Below are 9,997 nucleotides of genomic sequence, written 5' to 3' on the forward strand. Positions count from 1 at the left end.
GTGGATATTTAATTTGAAAAAATCGGAACGAGAAAATATTCAAAAGTAAGTCTCGGAATGTACCGGTCGCGATAAATGATATTTAAGTTAAAAGTTTCTAATGGATTTCGAGAAGATGTAAAACAAAGAAGATCGAGAGGCATGACTGGCTTCACAATTCGCGAGTTTTTGTCTCTTAGAATTTTCGTGTTAATTCTTGTATTCGGCTCGTGTATTTATAGTTTCATAGGCTTGCTATCTGTGATGGTTATGGTGCAATCTTAGCACCTCTCCATCTTGTGTCTAATCTGCCGATTACTTGGTTGTATAATTACTAGCTTGCTAGTACTAGTCTTTGTAGTGTTTTTTGTGATTAATATAATGTTGTTTTTTCAAAACAAAAATTATACTAACCGATTTCTCTGAAACATATCTATTTATCAGATCATTGGGAACAACAAACACTAAATCGATAGCCACAAGGTTCCACAATTCCTAAAAGAAGTCGCAAATTAAACAAACACTAAAGTTATCTCACCTACCAACCCCCTATTTCCCCTGAAATAAATAACTTGATCTCAATCTATATTCCACCTTATTCGACGTATAGAATCTAGATTCCACGTTATTCGTTCATTAGGTTCTCATCTAACTTCTTGAAAAATAAAAATATTAATCTTATTCATATTAGTTTAATTATAATTGAATATAAGTTCTTTATAAAAATTTAAAAAAAATGGTACACGTATCCATTGTTTTAATTCAAATTTGTTATTAATTGAAACCAAAATTATATAAAATGTCATATTAGAACGAATAATTTTAGTTTCTAATCAATAAAACAAGATTAATAAACTTAACTGCAGTATATAGAATGCTCTTTCTCTAAAATTAAAAGGTAACATTATATTCCTTGACTTTCAGTAAAAATACTCCTTCAAGGATTTTGTATCCTTAAAATGTACTCCATAAAAAGTAAATTTATAAATATTTACAATTAGTTAGAAATATAGAAAGATAGTAAATTTGTTACTTTTGTAACAAATCCATTCTAGAACTTAATAAATTTGGTAAAAGTTTTTGGTCAACGTTAGCCATATTCTAGAACTTAATAAATTTACTTAAGTAATGTTTAATTCATATTCATAATCCTTAAACAAAGCAAAAACGTGACAATTTACAAAAGTACCATACGACCAAATTCTAATTATAATAATAACTAGTCCGGACCGACTCGCGCGTTGCGGCGGAGGCTCTCGGGATGCGTGTTCATATTTAACGTAGCGTTGTGTATTTACAGAGAGGAACACGGCTCATGTGTTAAGCGTCATTTTAGATGTCGTTGTGTTAATCGTTTTTTAAAAATTATCCGTTTTGAACGTAGTTAGTTTTGTTTTGTTAAAAAAAAAAAATTCGAGTGTAACGGTGCTGTCGGAAAAATTTAACTCGCGTCGAGCAGAAAGATACGGGTTGTCGTTGTGTTTAGCGTTTTTTAAAAAGTGTCCGTTTCGAACGTGGTTAGTTTCGTTTTGTTCATAAAATTATTTTGAGTTTGACGCTGCCGTCGAAAAAATTTAACTCGTGGCGAGCGGGAAGATACGGTCATTGTGTTTAGTACTATTTTTTTAAAAATTGTCCGTTTCGCGTATAGTTAGTCCCGTTGGGTTCGTAAGATTTTTTCAAATTGAACGGTAATCTCGGAAAAATTTAACTCCGCATCGAGCGAGAAGATAGGACCCGTTATAAATTCGGGTGAAATTAGTTTCTTTTATTTTAATAAAATTATATATTTACAATTTTAACTCCTGAAAAAGTGAAAACTTGAGAGGTCGTTGTGTAATATAACCGAAGTTTAGGAACCGATTGTAATGTGAACGCAAACTCAAACAGTATTAATATTAACATTAATATTAATATTAATTAATATTAATATTAATATTAATTAATATTAATATTAATATTAATAATGAAAAGCATTTAGGAATGGGAGGTGATCCGTACACCACCTTATTTTTGCCATATACCACCAAAACAATTATTTGGACATTTTTACCCTTCCTTTTATTCACCACCAACTCCGCTTAACTTCTCAAATGAAGGGTAGAAATGTCCAAATAATTATTTTGGTGGTGTATGACAAAAACAAGGTGGTGTACGAATCAACTCCTTTTAGGAATTCATCTCAAACCAGATACAATTCTAACCCATGCGTTCAAACAATTACGAGTACTAAAAAATGACCACATCAAACTTTGTACGAACCAACTAACAATAACTAGTAATGTCACATCAGTAGCAAAAAAACCAATAATCAAAATTATGATGAAGTTGAAGGTTCTATCTTCCTCATAGGTAGCCCATTATCTTTATTATGATCTTCATCATGATAAACATACGCAAAACCACCATGTCGGGTCATATCCATACCCGCAGTTTCATCTTCCGGTGAAATCCTTAACAATTTCAGCTTATGTAAAATCAAAAACAACGGACCCATTGTTGCACTCACGAACCCAAATATGACCAAAATCTGTACCACATGTGCAGCCAACAATTTTCCACCTCCTCCCATAAATAACCCATATGGCCTGCCCGGTTTACCCGGGTAAACCTCGTTCACGTATTTCTCCTTAGCGAATAAAGCGGTAAAAATAATCCCCCATGCCCCACAACCACCATGAAGCTGAGCCGCCTCCAACGGGTCATCGTACTTGAATTTTTCAGCTAATTTATTACACCCGGTTAACACACAAGCGGCTACAAACCCACAAATAACTGCGGCCCATGGGTCAACAACCGAACACCCGGCCGTGATAGCAGCAAACCCACCCAACAACCCGTTACAAACGTCCGTTACGTTCCAATGTCCCGATATTATTCTTTTTCCAAATAAAGTAGTTAAAGCCGCAGTACACCCAGCTAAAGTTGTGGTTACAGCCGTTCTACCTACTGCACTCCATTGCCCGTAAAAAGAACCCGACTCGTATGGGCTCAAAATTTTGGTAAACGAACCCGGGTTAAACCCGTACCAACCAAACCACAACAGAAACGTACCAAGGACTACTAGAGACGCACTATGACCACGTAACGCAACGGACCGACCGGTATGATCAAACCGACCGATTCTTGGGCCTTCAATTAACGCACCGTACAACCCCGCAATCCCACCAACCATATGAACGACACCGGATCCAGCGAAATCGATTACACCCGACCCGAGAAACAAGTTATCCAGATTTGTAGCACTGGCCCACCCGTCCACAGACCAAAACCAATGCGAAACAACCGGGTAAACGAACCCGGTTAAAAAAGCAGAGTAAATCAAATACGCGACGAATTGGGTCCTCTCAGCGATGGATCCGGACGTGATCCCGGCAGCCGCAATCGCGAAAGCCCATTGGTATAAAAAGTAACTGTAATCGAACACAGATGAAGGGATGTCTTTTAGTGCAAAATTATGTTTTCCGATGAACCCGTTCGACGGCGTACCGAAAGCAAAAGCGAAACCGAATAAGTAATAGAATAAGCCGCCGGCTGCAGCGTCAAGAACATTAGTGAGCATAATGTTCATGGTGTTTTTGGCGCGAACGGAGCCGGCACAAAGCATGGCGAAACCTAGTTGCATTGAGAAAACAAGGTATGCTGAGAAAAGTAGGTAAGTGGTGTCAACGGCGTATGTTGTGTCGATGAATTTGGTGGAGACGGTGTTGAATTGATCGCAGATGAAAGTGGCGGCGCCAACAGCGTTGGTTGTGTTGGCACCAAACATGGCGGCTAGTGAATCGGCGGAACATGATGATGCCATAATTCGGTGTGGTTTGTTCCGGCGACGGCACACGCCAAAAGAGAGATACAGAGATTTGTGATTATAATATTTAATTAATGAGAAATTGGTAATATTTATAGAGGGTTTAAATGATGGAGCGCAAATAGTGGAGGGGGTTTGGGAGTGTAACGTATTTGACCAAAAGACTTGGAGATTCAGACTTTATATAATTTATTTAGAATTTCATTAACGGAATTTTTTAACCACAATACAATTACAGTTGTATTAGAACTGGAATTAGAATAAAAGTCTACTTCCTTATGTTACTTAAACAATCAGGAGACCAACAATAAGGCGTATCTTTAAAATACTTTTTAAATAGATTTTGAATTTTGATTCAGAGTATATTCAGTTATAGAATAATTTGATTTTTTTATTTTATTTTTAATGGACATTAATATATACAGAGTGGTAATAGACGTAGTTATATGAACATTTATGGTTTAGGTTGATTTGAGTCATTAAACACAAGAAGAACGTTATTTGGTAATGATAATCAATATTTAAGTGATTGTTATGGAGTAAAACGTGATTCAGATTCTTAACATCACATGGACGAGGATATTCTTGTCGTTATGAAATTGAAATAGTGTAAAAGAGAAAAATAAAGTATTCCTATTTTCTTCTACAAAAGTCAATAAATTAAAGGTAAAGTAACTTGGGTGAAAACTAAAATATAAGATTAAGATAAATAATTATAATTATGTAAATAATAAAATAATAAATACATGTATGTGATACGACTTTTCAATAACAAATTGCTCATAATATTGCTTTAAATATTTTATCTTATAAATTTAAACTTCTAATCTCTTTTCTATTTCTATTGAGCATTAATATATTACTCCCTCTTACCTAGATTAAGTCCATTATTCGTTTTTGAAATTTATATATTACTCCCTCTTACCTAGATTAAGTCCATTATTCGTTTTTGAAATTTCTCAAATTAATTGTCCACTTTAAAATATTAAAAGTAAATTTAATGAATAATTCAATATTATCACTAATGAATCAATTAAATTACAAAAGTAAGAGGATTTTCTAATTAATTAATAGATGGTAGTCTGATGAATTCGAGGTTCAACGAAGAATTCGTCAATGTGATCGGTTAAGTCATTTTCTTTCTTTTATTGTTATGGAGTGATTTAATTTAATGTTGTGCGAGTACTTAAATGATGGTAGAATCAGAGGGGCTTAACTGGGTAATCCTCCTACGAGGGTGTCTCATCTTCTTTATGTGGATGATGCAGTGATTATCTCGTAATGGAACAAGGATAGTCTCGACAATATCATGATGTTCTTAATGAGTTTTATTTATGTTATGGTTTACATATTAACATAAATAAATCATGTCTTTTTGGATGGGGAGATATCGAGGTGGAAGCTTATGTTTTAGATACGTGTTGTGCTAAAGGTGTTGCCTCGTTTAAGTATCTTGGTCTTCCTATGAGTGTGAGTATGAATCGTATTTGTCACACCCCCAAATAGGGTCGGGGGTATTTGTGACTAATTATATCAAATCAAGTAATTGTATAACGAGAACGACTCTATATGAGACGTTTTATATAACTTTTATTGAGTTTTTGCAGCGGAAGATAAATAGTCATTATATTTTATTGAATGAACAAAGCATTAAATGTTTTTAAATGGAATGATAAGTAATGCATGAAGACTCCAAGCATAGCAAACAATCATCATCAAAGCAGCACATCAACATCTTCTAATTACCTGAGACAAACATGCTTAAAAAGTCAACACGAGGTTGAGTGAATAACATAGGTTTAATTTTGAGTAAGTTTGTTAGACCACAAGATTTAAATAAAGTCGATATATCATGTATATCAAAAGTATGCCATGAGCGTATAATATCAAAACTAAACGATTTTACCCCGTACCAATACATATGTAATTGTCGAGATCATTATTATATCACCAATTGACCTGAGGTCAACAGTGCGGGACGTTACTCCCAATAGCGCTATCTATAATAATTCCGTTTGCCACTTTAATTCATCTAGCAATTAATGATATTACAAGGCAGGGATTTGTATGTTTCAAATGAACATAATAAAATACTCATGTTGGTCGCATAATAAGTTTGTACTTGTGTCTAGCATGTCAAAGCATTTAAAATAAAGCATGTGTCTCACCCCAATGTAAAAACATAAAAATGTAAAAGCGGGGCTATGAAATTCACCTTAAATAGCAGTTGAAGTATTCCACGCAAGAAGGAAAGTAAAGCAAGTAAGTGATCTGGATATCAACCTAGAGGTATAACGTTTGATTAGTTAATGTCTAACTTGACATAAAGTATGTTTATTAATATAGCAACTATATTGACAGTGACGGTTTTCAAGAAAAGTTCCTATTTCTCAAAAGTTTCTATTTTTGAAAACCTACTATTTATGGAAAGCTTCCACTTATAGTAAGCTTCCAGTTTAAGAATGTTCGGGTTATAATTCTTAACAAAGATGTTGTACAATCTCGCTCAAACTTCGTTGCTAACATGCAAGTCACTCGAATGATCTATTGTTACCGAGCGGCCCAGGATCTCTTGACCAGAATCTAAGTCTTGGCATTCGAGATCCACAAGCGTCCCATAATGGTAACAAGGATCACCCTAGGCCACAAGTAGCGGTGATGTTTGTAGTCTTTGTACGCTATCTTTAATTATAACCTTCACGTTATGTGCGTATATACATATATATTCATTAATTCGACTTTAATTATAATTCTTATATATTAATTCATAAAAATACTTTTATAATTTTTAGTAATATATATTACTAATTATAACACGTTATTTATTTTAATTTTAATTGCATATAATTTATAACATTATTTACATATTTCGGTAAAAAATAAAATAAACCGAAGTAAATAGTAAAAAGTAAAAAGTAAGAAAAGAATACTTACTAGTAGTAATTCTTCAAAGAGAGAATGAGAGAAATTTTGGTGTGAGTTTGAATGAGAAATGAGGGGTATTTATACTTAAAAAAATTAGGTAAAAAGAATAAAATAATTAAAAGAAAAAAATATTTTAATTCTTAATAGGATTTTAATAATTAAAAGTATTAAATGTTAGGTCATGAGTCATCTAAAAAATAAAATAATAAAAGTAGTACTCCATTATAATTTTAAAATAAAAAATAATATTTTTTTGTATTTTTTTAATTAATAAATACAAATTTTTGTAAAATATTAAATAATTTCAGTATTTTACATTTTTAATACATAATTATGATTTATTTCGGTATTATATATATGTTAATTAAAAAGTATGATTTTAATTTAATTATGATTATTACTTATGGTTTTTATTAGGTTTACTAATGTTATTAATTTTTTTTAATTGTATTTATTATATTAAAAGTAATATAAAGTTTAGATAAATTAAATTATGTCAAATTATATAAATTAATATTATATAATTTATTTAAGCGTACGTTGTTGACAAAAAATTTCTATTCGGTCAATGTTTAATTGTATATAACAACTCATAAATAATTAATACATATAGTCAGGCAGAAAACCCTAGGGTCAATTCAGTAAATTTAGAAGTCGAAAAGTGAGGGTTGTTATAGTACCTCCCCGTTAATAAAAACTTCGTCCCGAAGTTTTAGGTAGACTTCTCAGATGCATCAGCGGTTGAGAAGAGATGGGGATATTTCTGTTTCATTTGGTCTTCACGTTCCCAGGTATACTCGGGGCCACGTCGTGAATTCCAACGGATCTTAACAATAGGTATGGTGCTTTGTTTCAAGCGTTTAGCAGATCGGTCCATGACTTCTACGGGTTCCTCTATAAAGTGCATTTTATCATCAATGCGAATGTCATCCAAAGGAATAATGAGAGTGTCATCAGCGAGACACTTTTTAAGATTCAAGACATGAAATACGTCGTGTACGCTACTAAGTTCAGCAGGTAATTCTAATCGATAAGCCACGGGTCTGATTCTTTCAGTAATCTTGAAGGGTCCAACAAAACGCGGACTTAGTTTGCTTCATTTACCAAAACGAACGACGCCTTTCCAAGGGGATACTTTCAACATGACTTTGTCACCAACTTGGAATTCCAAATCTTTCCGACATTTATTAGCATAGCTCTTCTGTCGGCTGCGGGCAGTTTCTATTCGTTTCTTAATCTGAACTATTTTTTTGGTTGTCTCATGTATGATTTCAGGACCGGTTAACTGTCTGTCCTCTAATTCATCCCAGCACAGTGGGGATCTACATTTTCGTCCGTATAAGGCCTCAAAAGGTGCAGCCTTAATACTTGAGTGATAACTATTATTGTAAGAGAATTCAACCAAAGGCAAATGTCTATCCCAGCCTTTGCCGAAGTCGATAACACAAGCGCGAAGCATATCTTCCAACGTTTGAATGGTTCGTTCACTTTGACCATCGGTTTACGGATGATAAGCAGTACTCATGTCGAGTTGAGTTCCAAGAGCAGTTTGTAAGGATTTCCAGAATCTGGAAGTGAATCAACTGTCACGATCAGAAATGATAGAAATAGGAATTTCATGACGTGAGACAATCTCCTTAAGATAAAGTTGCGACAATTTCTCCATTTTTTCAGTTTCTTTGATCGGTAAGAAATGGGCAGATTTTGTAAGACGATCTACTATGACCCATATATTATCATTGCCACTAGAAGTCTTGGACAATTTAGTAATAAAGTCCATAGCGATACATTCCCACTTCCACTGCAGAATATCCGGTTGTTGCAGTAAACCATACGGCTTTTGATGCTCGGCCTTAACTTTTAAACAAGTAAGACACTTGCTCACATATTCAGCAATATCAGATTTCAGATTAGACCACCAATAAAATTCTTTCACATCATGATACATCTTACTGGAGCCTGGGTGAATAGAATATCTAGTCTTATGTGCTTCATCCAAGACTAGCTTTCGCAGATTTCCGAATTGAGGAACCCAGATACGGTTGTTGTAGTACCGTGTTCAGTTCTTCTTGATTTGTAATTGGTTTTCAAATCCTGAAGGTCCTTCATGTTTGATATTTTCTTGCTTTATAGCTTCTAGTTGTGCTTCCCGAATTTTAGCTGTCAGATTTGTTTGAATGATCATATTCAAAGCTCGCACTCGGATAGGCTTGACTCGATCCTTTCGACTGAGTGCATCAGCAACAACATTTGCCTTACCAGGATGGTACTTGAGTTCACAGTTGTAGTCATTTAGTAATTCAACCCAACGTCTTTGTCTCATGTTCAGTTGCTTTTGATCAAAGATGTGATGGAGACTCTTATGATCGGTGAATATGGTGAAATTTATTCCATAAAGATAGTGTCGCCATATCTTTAATGCGAATACTACAACTCCTAGTTCCAAGTCGTGGGTAGTATAGTTCTTCTCATGCTTCTTTAATTGCCTGGATGCATATGCAATGACTTTCTGGCGTTGCATTAGCACACACCCAAAACCTTGGTTTGAAGCATCACAATAGACTACGAAGTCTTCAGTTCCGTCGGGTAGTGATAAGATTGGAGCGGTAGTCAACTTTTCTTTCAGGGTCTGAAACGCAGATTCCTGTTCAATAGACCACTCAAAATTCTTATCCTTATGAGTCAACTTGGTGAGTGGTTTGGCAAGAATGGAGAAATCTTTGATAAATCTCCGATAGTAACCGGCAAGTCCTAGGAACTGACGAATGTGTTTCGCGTTCTTAGGTGTTTCCCAGTTCTGAATAGCCGAGATCTTCGCGGGGTCGACATGTATTCCATTACTGTCAACTACATGCCCCAAAAACTGAACAGTCTTCAACCAAAACTCACACTTGGAGAACTTAGCATACAACTGTTCCTTCTTTAATAACTCCAGAATTTGTCGGAGGTGTTGTTCGTGTTCTTTCTCACTCTTAGAGTAGATAAGAATATCGTCGATGAAAACAATCACAAACTTATCGAGATAAGGCTTGCATACACAGTTCATGAGATCCATGAACACAGCAGGAGCGTTAGTTAACCTAAAGGGCATTACCAAAAATTCGTAATGTCCGTAACGAGTCCGGAACGCAGTCTTGGAAACATTGGATTCCTTAACTTTAAGTTGATGATATCCAGATCTCTGGTCGATCTTGGAATAGATGCTTGATCCTTGTAACTGATCAAACAAGTCATCGATTCTAGGGATAGGATAACGATTCTTGACGGTCAACTTGTTTAGTTCGC

The 9,997-nt window shown here is 34.6% G+C and overlaps 1 protein-coding gene across 1 annotated transcript; it reads right to left on the minus strand.

Annotated features, from left to right (window-relative positions):
* Positions 1-2,165: 2,165 nt before the first annotated feature.
* On the minus strand, positions 2,166-3,897 carry LOC139869174 (ammonium transporter 1 member 1-like). Its single transcript, XM_071857499.1, has one exon. It carries the CDS (start codon positions 3,782-3,784, stop codon positions 2,297-2,299), a length of 1,488 nt encoding a protein of 495 aa, XP_071713600.1. The 5' UTR covers positions 3,785-3,897; the 3' UTR covers positions 2,166-2,296.
* Positions 3,898-9,997: the final 6,100 nt, after the last annotated feature.

The sequence above is a fragment of the Rutidosis leptorrhynchoides genome, chromosome 1 (assembly GCF_046630445.1).
Source record: "Rutidosis leptorrhynchoides isolate AG116_Rl617_1_P2 chromosome 1, CSIRO_AGI_Rlap_v1, whole genome shotgun sequence".
Taxonomy (NCBI): domain Eukaryota; kingdom Viridiplantae; phylum Streptophyta; class Magnoliopsida; order Asterales; family Asteraceae; genus Rutidosis; species Rutidosis leptorrhynchoides.